At 34.3% G+C, this 11,814-nt stretch overlaps 2 protein-coding genes across 2 annotated transcripts in view; one reads left to right on the top strand and one right to left on the bottom strand.

The window, feature by feature from the left end:
• The first annotated feature begins 2,463 nt into the window (after window positions 1–2,463).
• LOC140172653 (uncharacterized) lies at window positions 2,464–4,307 on the top strand. The gene is made up of 2 exons (XM_072195786.1): window positions 2,464–2,664; window positions 3,855–4,307. The coding sequence occupies exons 1-2, from the start codon at window positions 2,464–2,466 to the stop codon at window positions 4,305–4,307; spliced, it is 654 nt and encodes a 217-aa protein (XP_072051887.1).
• A 6,538-nt stretch (window positions 4,308–10,845) lies between these two features.
• LOC140136613 (uncharacterized) overlaps window positions 10,846–11,814 on the bottom strand; it is a 2,305-nt gene continuing 1,336 nt past the window's right edge. Inside the window, exon 3 of the mRNA XM_072158297.1 lies at window positions 10,846–11,493. Within this exon, the coding sequence (XP_072014398.1) occupies window positions 11,020–11,493 (474 nt within the window). The 3' untranslated portion in view covers window positions 10,846–11,019. The remainder of the gene's footprint in view (window positions 11,494–11,814) is intronic.

Raw genomic sequence — 11,814 nt, 5'->3', positions numbered from 1 at the left:
TCTACTGAAGATAGCTATATTGATCTGCTATCTACAGAAGATAGCTATGTTGACCTGCTATCTACTGAAAATAGCTATATTGATCTGCTATCTACTGAAGATAGCTATATGATCTGCTATCTACTGAAAATATCTATATTGATCTGCTATCTACTGACGATAGCTAGGGCCTATATTGATCTGCTATCTACAAAAGATAGCTATATTGATATGCTATCTACTGAAGATAGTTATGTTCATCTGCAATCTACTGGAAATAGCTACATTGATCTGCTATCTACTGAAGATTGCTATATTGATCTGCTATCTACTGAAGATAGCTACATTGAAATGCTATCTACTGAAGATTGCTATATTGATCTGCTATCTACTGAGATAGCTACATTGATCTGCTATGCACTGAAGATTGCTATATTGATCTGCTATCTACTGAAGATAGCTACATTGATCTGCTATCTACTGAGATAGCTATATGGATCTACTATCTACTGAGATAGCTATATTGATCTGCTATCTACTGAGATAGCTACATTGATCTGTTATCTACTGAAGATTGCTATATTGATATGCTATCTACTGAGATAGCTATATTGATCTGCTATCTACTGAAGATAGCTATATTGATCTGATATCAACTGAAGATAGCTATATTGATCTGCTACCTACTGTCGATAGTTAGGCCTCTATATTGATCTGCTATCTACTGAAAATAGCTATATTGATCTATCTACAGAGGATAGCTGTATTGATCTGGTATCTACTGGAGATAGCTATATTGATCTGCTATCTACTGAAGATAGCTTTATTGATCTGCTATCTACTGCAAATAGCTATATTGATCTGCTATCTACTGAAGATAACTATATTGGTCTGCTATCTACTGGAGATAGTTATATTGAACTGCTATCTACTGTCGATAGTTAAGCCCCATATTGATCTGCTATCTCCTGAAAATAGCTATAGCTCTATTGATCTGCTATCTACTGAAGATAGCTATATTGATCTGCTATCTACAAAAGATAGCAATATCGATCTGCTATCTACTGACGATAATTATATTGACCTGCTATCTATATTGATCTGCTATCTACAGAAGATAGCTATATTGATCTGCTATCTACTGAAGATAGCTATATATTAACCTGCTTTCTACTGAAGATAGCGATAGTAATCTGCTATCTACTGAAAATAGCTATATTGATCTACTATCTACTGAAGATAGCTATATTCATCTGCAATATTCCGGAGATAACTATATTAATCTGCTATCTACTGACGATAGTTATATTGATCTGCTATCTACTGAAGATAGCTATATTCATCTGCAATCTACAGAAGATAGCTACATTGATCAGCTATCTACTGAAGATAGTTATATTGATCTGTCATATACTGCTATATTGATCTGCTATCTACTGAAGATAGCTATATATTAAAATGCTATCTACTGAAGATAACTATATTAATCTGCTATCTACTGAAAATAGCTATATCTGCTTTCCACTGAAGATAGCTATAATTGATCTGCTATCTTCAGAAGATTACTATATCGATCTGCTACCTACCGACCATAGTTATACTGATCTACTAAAAATAGCTACATTGATCTGCTATCTACTGAAGATAGCCAGAAAATGGCCAGAAATGGGTTTTCGGGGTATAGAAGGGGTCGAAAATGGTCATGGTGCTGTTTAAACGCCCATATCTCGAAAATTAATCACAAGACTACCCGTACTTTGAAACATATATTAAATTTTCATCGATTTGCAATCGATTGGTAATACTTTTATAGTCAATTTGTTGTCGAAAATGTCTAAAATCGCGCAAAGAAAAGGCGTGTTTTCCCGTGTGTTTCAATGTGACGCTGAATTGGTTGTGTGCGCCCTGACTGTGCGTAGCCAGTGGCACAGTCCGTCGTATGAACAGTCTCCTACCCAGATGTACACTCCATTGCCGTACATCCTATGATATGGACGTCTATTACAAAATTGACGCTATTTGCGTGAGCAACATTGCTGTGTTAAAGAGATTGTACATGTACAATTGTCCCGAGATAAACATGTTATCCCGGGATAACATGATTATCTCGGGATAATACTGAAGATAAATACTCTCTCTCTCTCAGATTCTGGTTAAACATTAAGTCAAGGACAATAATTAACATGATTAAGGGCTCTGTAACCCACACTTGCACAGTAACATTTTTTTAAATTTTATCTCTACCGATTTAAAGTCATAATGTACGATCTTATAATATGAAATGGGTTAATTTTTTTTTTCGAACTTAATTTTTTTGCATATTAGTAATGTTTACACATTTCCCAACTTGCACCTAAATGGAATGGAAGTGAATTGCAACCTTTGTCTGTTGAATCAAAAGTTCCAAATATACGTTTATTAGTTGTTCATTTGATTAATTAGTTAATTAGTAAGTGTATTCTTTGTTTTTTACATTCAGCTCCGATGACTTCGTTACCACAAGTTGAAGTTGCCGCCAAAGGTCAACCAGCATCTGATGGTCGTCCTCGTCGCCGTCCTCGAACTGTCTACACCAGAAAGCAGATCAAGGTTTTAGAATCTGCCTTTGCTGACAACCAATATCCTGACATTTTTACAAGAGAAGATTTAGCCGAGGTACTGGACTTGACCGCGACTAAGGTTCTGGTAAGCATCAACTCTTAATTTATCAATGTGTTTGTGATTACATGTACGATTAGCGGATAAGTTGTACTTGTTGTAGTATACCCAGCAAACACAAAAACGTTTTTAAAACGTTTTAAATAAGTTATATTTTGGGTTTTGGTTTAGGTAAAAAACGTTTAATAACATTAAAATGTTATATAAAGGTCATGAAATCGTTTTAAAACGTTTTGTATGAAAACACACTACAACAATATTTTTAAATGTCATTGTAAACTATTTTTGTAAACATTTTTGGCAAAATATTTTGTCAACACTTAAATAACATTATGTTAAAAGTTTTGCACCCAGCAAACACAGAAATGTTCTTAAAATGTTTTTTACAAAACGTTTTAATAACATTTAAATGTCGGGTTATATAAAGGTCGGGTTATATTTAAATGTTTTCTGTAAAACATTTTGTGTTTGCTGTGCAGTAAATTACCAACAAATGTTTTTTAATGTTATGAAAACGTTTTATACCATTAATGTACCCTTTAAACGTTTTCTGACAACATTTTATAACCTTTTGCGAATGATGTCGCAAACGTTTTGTGTTTGCTGGGTACCCAGCAAACTCAAAAATGTTCTTTATTCTAAACGTTCTAATAACATTTAAATGTCGGGTTATGAAAACGTTATTGCCAAACGTTGTGTGCAAACATTTTTGCAAAATATTTTTAACACTAAATAACATTATGTTTAGAATGCTTTGCATCATGCTTTATATTCAAAATATTTTTGAATGTTATTCAAACGTTTATGTACCCTTTATATAACCCAATTTTCTGTGAAATGTTTTGTGTTAGCTGGGTAAGAAAGTACTTTAAATGTCAATATTAATAACTTAACCATAATGTTTGTATTGTATCGCGAATTTCAAATAATCAAAATTATTTCCTCGTATTCAGAATGCAACTGGTATATCTGATGTGCTATAGGGTTCCACAAAGATACTGTGCAAGTGTGGGTTACAGAGCCCTTAATCATGTTAATTATTGTCCTTGACTTAATGTTTAACCAGAATCTGAGAGAGAGAGAGTATTTAATTATTGTTAAATTAGACTCCCGTGAAGTTTTTTCTGTACAACTTTAAATGTTTAAATAATGTTTGTGTTATTACAACAAAGTGTATAATTTTTGTTTTCTTTGTTCCCTTTTTGTTTTCACTATAGGTTTGGTTCCACAATCGTCGTGCCCGCCACCGTCGTGAAGCTAAACGCAGCACTTCAACTTCCACAAGTGAGACGTCGTCACCATCATCAACTGAATTCAAGCCTCGTCAGATGGAATCCACGCCTACTCCACCCGAGACTTCCCATCGTCTTTCTCCCGAGACAGCGGTCATGACATCCCAGCGTTACGCACAAGCTTGTTGTTCACAACCACCTATCATCTGTAGATCTGCATCATGTTCTTCCTGCCCACCTTCATCACAGTCAAGCTACCCCGTGAACTTGCCAAGCTATGGACATAATGAACTTTCTCAACAGTATTATGGTGGAGCTTTCACATATGCGTACTACCCTCATCAGTATGCCTACTACTACCGTCCTAGTGCCTACCCAACTTCGTCTTCTGATTACCAAGGAAGCCCCGTGCAGTGTGCCGAAGTTTCTGCCTGCTGATGGAACCCGTCGTCAATGAAATGAACATAAATTTGTTTGATTATAGTGTCCCAAACTTGCAAAGTCTGACTATGAACGTGAACGTCGAACTATAAATAAAATTGTCAAAACAACTCTGATATTCTTACTATTAATGGGATCAATGCTGCTGACTGTCTTTGCCACGTGACAATATTATTGGTATTTTCAAAGAACTCACTATAACAATTAATATGGAATAACGGGTCTATATCTGTGTTTAAATGGGCGCAACGCTTAATGTTTGCAATCGGTTAAATACTTAATAAGGTACACGCGCAATTTCATTTGCTCGCACACTTTATTTTGTGTTCTTATATAACTCGACATTTAAATGTTATTTTCTTCGTTTTTGCCAAAATGTTCATTTCAAAAATACCAAATGGCTATTTGATTAACAATTTTTTGAACAATTTGATTGTTTTAAAATTATTTTGCGCTGGGATCACTGAATGGGACTTTAATCTTGTGAATATTATGAAAGCAATGCAAAGCGTTTATACAAGGATTTTGGTTTTCAAGGATTTTCAAAAACTAAAAAAAAACCTTTTTAGATTTTCTTAAACAACAGTTTGCAATATTTGTATTTTGATATCTGTGTACATTTTGTAAATTATATTAATTTTATGTATTAAATATATTTTATATAAGCTTAAATGCGTTTGATTGTTTCATATTTTATTACTGCTTAGGACTGCTGGGCAATATTTGAAATATTTTATAATAACCAGTCGATTGAAAATCGATAAAAGTTAAACATATGTTCCAATGTATGGGTGGTTCTTCACCTCGTTTTCTCGGCACGGACTTGCGAACAGCACCCACCTGCTCTCTAGAATTTTTGAATTCGCGGATATTATTATTATATATCTACAGAAGATAGCTATATATTAACATGCTTTCTACTGAAGATAGCGATAGTAATCTGCTATCTACTGAAAATAGCTATCTTGATCTGCTATCTACTGAAGATAGATATATTCATCTACAATCTACAGGAGATAGTTATATTGATCTGATATCTACTGAAGATAACTATATTAATCTGCTATCTACTGACGATAGTTATATTGATCTGCTATCTACGGAAGATAGTAATATTCATCTGCAGTCTACTGGAGATAGCTACATTGATCTGCTATCTACTGAATATTGCTATATTGATCTGCTATGTACTGAAGATTGCTATATTGATCTGCTATCTACTGGAGATAGTCACATTGATCTGCTATCCACTGAAGATAGCTATATTGATCTGCTATCCACTGAAGATAGCTATATTGAACTGCTATCTACTGACGATAGTTAGGCCCCTATATTGATCTGCTATCAACTGGAGATAGCTATATTGATCTGCTATCTACTTAGGTATCTGTGATAACATGAACGTAACGTCAGGACTTTGTGCCATTAAAAGACCTGATTTTTTTAACTTTGAAACTATTGTGTTATGTACCACATGGAGCCTGCTTGATCCATCACATATGAGAACATTCATCTAGCCAATTTTTTTCACAGATTGTTATCCATTAGAAATATGGTAACGTATCTGTGAACAATATTGGCGACATAGTCTCAAAGACCTGTTGGAAAAATTTAATAACCTGTGTTGTGATGTTTTATACTTTATAATTAGGGCATGATACCTGCTAAGGAAAAGTACCTATAATCCATTATATGCGCGCATGTTTAGCGAGCAGGGACACATTATACGGAACGCACCTTGGCTGGCGACATGGAGGATAACAATGGATATGCATAATGAGCTTTATTATTTTATACTTTCTAGGCATGTTACAACCTCTAGCCCCACACATTTTATGAAGCAACTCCTAAGTATAATTAATATTAATAAAAGTTATTTCTTTCTGACGAAACAAGTCTGAATACGACTTGAAACTATGGGCGACACATATTCGGCATTTTGAACACTTTATCGGAGAATGTGCCAGATAGCAGATCAATGTAGCTATCTCCAGTAGATTGCAGACGAATATAACTATCTTCAGTAGATAGCAGATCAATATAGCTATTTTCAGTAGATAGCAGATCAATATAGATGTTGTCAATAGATAGCAGATCAATATAACTATCGTCGGTAGATAGCAGATCGATAAAGTAATCTTCTGAAGATAACTATATTAATCTGCTATCTACTGAAGATTACTATATCGATCTGCTATCTACCGACGATAGTTATATTGATCTATCTACTGACAACACGACTTGGCACGGACTTGCGAACAGCACCCACCTGCTCTCTAGAATTTTTGAATTCGCGGATATTATTCTCGATATCTGTAAAAATTTGAAACTCCTCGTTAATTATCAAAGAATGCATCAGTTACGTATTATTTCTGAATATTCCCTTTAATTTGACTCATCATATGTTCTTGTGCAAATAATGTTTGTACCTTGTTCCCAAATTACAAAAAAAAATGACTTAGGCAATTAGCGTAGTAGTTTGACGATATATACACAGCCCGTTATGTTTACCCCTGTAGGCCTATATCCTAAACAAAGGCAAATAATTTGTGACCCATCACATAAAACCGACCACTATCAGAGGTCTATACCTTGAATCTGTTTGTTTTTACGCTCTCCTGTAATGCCATGGGATTTCGCATTCTTAATTGCAAAGTTAGTCTACACTGCAAAAATTGTGTCTTACCTGAGGACACTATTTAAGACGCGACTTTGAAGCCACTTTTTAGCCATGTCCTTATGCAAGTCATGTCTTGCATGTAGACATGGCTTATGGAAAGACAGGACTCTGAGCTATGTCCTTATCCAAGACATGACTAGCTACAAGACATCAACAAAGTATGTAGCTAGCCTAAAGTCATGTCTTAATTATAGGAGCAGAATGGGACATGTCTTACTTCATGTCCTAATTAAAGGCACATTATTAAATAAGTGACTTCACCCATTCTTCGATTCGTGTCTTATCACAATGTCATATGTCTCTAAACTAGACATGACTCATATGCATAAAGTAATGACTAACCACAAGACATGTGGTTATGATATGTGACTTGCACAAAGACACTAAATTAAGACATGTCTACTGAAGACGTGTCTCCATGCTAGACACAATTTTTGCAGTGTACCTGAAATAATACTGTAAAATAAATAAATAAAACAATTAATTAATTAATAAATAACCCATTTAGTGAAAAACGCTTTCTTTAAAGATTACACTGCGTCAGTAATAATGTAAACTTTCCTGCTATAGGGGCTCCGCGCACAATGGAGCTATGCCACACAGGCATTTGCCGGGCAATTCAGGCCTACATGTGATAAGGCATGAACCTCTTGAAGAAAAAATATATCTATTCCTTAAAACATCTCAAAATGACAGCTGTAGTCACGTATTCTAAGATTAGGATTATAGTATTTTTTAACTAGATTTATATACATGGTTCGATTGTAACACAGTGTGTTTTCTATCCCCTTGATGCCCATCACCCACCCAAACATTCTCTTTCCAAGTAGGCCTATTTTGAGTTTAAACGCTCAGTACAGTGATTTGGATTCTAAAAGTAAAAGTGTGTACTCTAGTGCAGTGGCCCTTAGAAAATTTGTATTATTAGCCTGGTGCTGAAATGGAAATATTTGGCTCGACTCAAAAGTAGCGTCCGCACAATGTTTTTTCTATTATCTCAAGGGACCCTTGGTATTTTGAAGAAAAAAAAACTCATAGGGTCAATTACCGGGTCAAAATTGAAAGTGTTCAAATATCACTTCAAAGTATATCAAATTAATTCGTCTAGGCCCAAGCAAAAATAGGGTATGTAATTTTTTTCTCAATACGACCTATGGTTAAGAAGTTATGTGCCGCAACAGGTCAAGGGTCAATTTCCAGTTTGCATAGTTATATTGATCTGCTATCTATTGACAACAGCTATATATTGATCTGCTATCTACTAAAAATAGCTATATTGATCTGCTATCTACTGAAGATCGTTATATTCGTCTGCAATCTACTGGAGATAGCTACATTGATCTACTATCTACTGAAGATATCTATATATTAACCTGCTATCTACTGAAGATAACTATATTCATTTGCTATCTACAGAAAATAGCTATATTGATCTGCTATCTACTGAATATAGCTATTGATCTGGCACCCCCACCAATGCATGAAGTTACAACTTTACTTTAACTAGAACACATTAATTATAATATTGATTCTAATCATATCCCTTTAATTGGATAGAACTTTTCATACGTCACTACTTTTATTCAGGTCAAAGGGCGTGCCGCAATATGAAACAGCTTGAAACTATTAATACGTCACCGCTTTTATTGAGGTCAAAGGGCGTGTCGCGTATATTGTTTTGAAGAGAGCGCGTCACAAATCAATGCGCCATTGATACATCCTATAAATAAGTTTCAGTAATACAAATACTTTTTGAGTTATTTTGACTGAGCTATTCTTGGGACTCGTAGTCAAACTAAGAACTAAGTGTAAGGCCTATATATGAGTTTGAATCGCCAAAAAAGTAGCATTTTTACAGATATCCGCGAATTCAAAAATTTTAGAGAGCAGGTGAGTGCTGTTCGCAAGTCCGTGCCGAGAAAACGAGGTGAAGAACCACCCATACATTGGAACATATGTTTAACTTTTATCGATTTTCAATCCACTGGTTATTATAACAACAAATACCCAACTTGCAAAAAATACAATCAAAACCCAGGGACCTACAATTTGGAATTCACTGAAAGACGAAATAAAAACTCGCATTCCCTCTCTTCCTTTAAAAAAGAATGACAAATCACATTTTAGATCAATATCACTCTGAACAAATCAATAACGAGTACGCATCAATCATGTAAATTCCCTTATCCCCCTGCACCCTAGTTTTTCTGGATGTTCTAGTTTTATTCAAATCAATATTTGTTTCATATTATTCATGAGGTACACGCATGTACCTAATATGACATCCTCTTCATGTTATTATTGTTTCATTGATACACTAGTTCACTTATTCTAGTTAAATTATTTATTCATTAATAGTTTTTTTTTTCCTAGTGTTATTATATTCGTTGCAACTTTGGGTGCCATCAGCCACACGCCTAGCGTTCTTGATGGCATCCACATCTCATGTATTTAATATGTTTTTGCTAAACTTAAGATATTTACAATTTCTTGTATTTGATAAACTGTAATTATTTATCCTTATATGTATTATCTTGTTTTATAATATAACCTGTTATATGAGATGGAAAAAAATAAAATTGAATTGAATTGAATTGAATTATAAAATATTTCAAATATTGCCCAGCAGTCCTAAGCAGTAATAAAATATGAAACAATCAAACGCATTTAAGCTTATATAAAATATATTTAATACATAAAATTAATATAATTTACAAAATGTACACAGATATCAAAATACAAACATTGCAAACTGTTGTTTAAGGGATCTGGAATGAGCGTTTTGAGCGTTTCGACAGTATTTTTTGTGGGACATGAGAGCACATCAGACATATCGAATTGCATTCTGAATACGGAGAATGTCTTTCTGATATCAAATAATTTTCATTTTTGAAATTCACGATATAATACAAATTTTATGACAAATTATAAAAATTTGATATTTTTCACATTTTTGATATATAACAGTCCTCGAAGTAAATTTTATAAATCTAATTACATATTCTTAAAGTGTATGTAGCTGGGAGGAAAAGACGATGATCAATTGAAAATTTTGACCTTTCATATTAAAGATATGGATTTTTTCCCCAAAAGACCTAATTGTTTTTTGGTGTTTTGGGGAAAAAAATCCATATCTTCAATACGAAAGGTCAACATTTTCAATTGATCGTCGGCTTTTCATTCCACCTACATACACTTTAAGTATAAATCATCAGATTTATAAAGTTTACTTTGAGTACTGTTAAATATCAAAAATATCAATTTTTAATCATTTGCCATAAAATGTGTATTACATTGTGAATTTCAAAAAATCAAAATTATTTGATATCGGAAGGACATTCTTCGTATTCAGAATGCAATTCGATATGTCTGATGTGCTCTAATGTCCCACAATAAATACTGTCCAAACGTTCATACCCCACCCCTTAAGCGGTGCGTCCTTCTTCAATAGTAGGCCTAATTGATATAATTTAAACACAGATATAGACGCGTTATTTTTTTTAGTTTTTGAAAATCCTTGAAAACCAAAATCCTGGTATAAACGCTTTGCATTGCTTTCATAATATTCACAAGATTAAAGTCCCATTCAGTGATCCCAGCGCAAAATAATTTAAAAAAAAATCAAATTGTTCAAAAAATTGTTAATCAAATAGCCATTTGGTATTTTTGAAAAGAACATTTTGGCAAAAACGAAGAAAATAACATTTAAATGTCGAGTTATATAAGAACACAAAATAAAGTGTGCGAGCAAATAAAATTGCGCGTGTACCTTATTTTTGCAAACATTAAGCGTTACGCCGATTTAAACACAGATATAGACCCGTTATTCCATATTAATTGTTACAGTGAGTTCTTTGAAAATACTAATAATATTGTCACGTGGCTAAGACAGTCAGCAGCATTGATCCCATTAATATATAGTAAGAACATCAGAGTTGTTTTGACAATCTTATTTATAGTTCGACGTTCACATTCATAGTCAGACTTTGCAAGTTTGGGACACTATAATCAAACAAATTTATGTTCATTTCATTGACGACTGGTTCCATTAGCAGGCAGAAACTTCGGCACACTGCACACGGGGCTTCCTTGGTAATCAGAAGACGAAGTTGGGTAGGCACTGTGACGATAGTAGTAGGCATACTGATGAGGGTAGTAAGCATAGGTGAAAGCTCCACCATAATACTGTTGAGGAAGTCCATTATGCCCATAGCTTGGCAAGTTCACGGGGTAGCTTGACTGTGATGAAGGTGGACACGATGAACATGATGCAGATGTACAGATGATAGGTGGTTGTGAACGACAAGCTTGTGTGTAACGCTGGGATGTCATGACCGCTGTCTCGGGAGAAAGACGATGGGAAGTCTCGGGTGGAGTAGGCGTGGATTCCATCTGATCAGGCTTGGATTCAGTTGATGATGGTGACGACGTCTCACTTGTGGAAGTTGAAGTGCTGCGTTTAGCTTCACGACGGTGGCGGGCACGACGATTGTGGAACCAAACCTATAAGGGAACAAAAGAAAATTAAATTATACACTTTGTTGTAATAAACACAAAACATTATTACACAAACACGTTTAAAGTTGTACAGACAAAACTTCAGGGAAGTTTATTTTAACAATATAATAATTAAATACTCTCTCAGATTCTGGTTAAACATTAAGTCAAGGATAATAATTAACATGATTAAGGGCTCTGTAACCCACACTTGCACAGTATTTTGTGGATCCCTATAGCACATCAGATATACCAGTTGCATTCTGAATACGAGGAATGTCTTTCTGATATCAAATAATTTGGTTATTTGAAATTCGCGATACAAAC

This window comes from Amphiura filiformis, chromosome 16 (genome assembly GCF_039555335.1).
Source record: "Amphiura filiformis chromosome 16, Afil_fr2py, whole genome shotgun sequence".
NCBI lineage: Eukaryota > Metazoa > Echinodermata > Ophiuroidea > Amphilepidida > Amphiuridae > Amphiura > Amphiura filiformis.
Note: the sequence above shows the minus strand (reverse complement) of the source record. Positions and strands in the feature narration are given on the sequence as shown.

Excerpts from the sequence above, each read along its gene's own strand:
- LOC140172653 (XM_072195786.1), top strand. The coding sequence starts at position 2,464 with ATGACTTCGTTACCACAAGTTGAAGTTGCCGCCAAAGGTCAACCAGCA. Across the intron at positions 2,665-3,854 it reads TGACCGCGACTAAGGTTCTG|GTTTGGTTCCACAATCGTCG; the intron begins GTAAGCATCAAC and ends TTTTCACTATAG.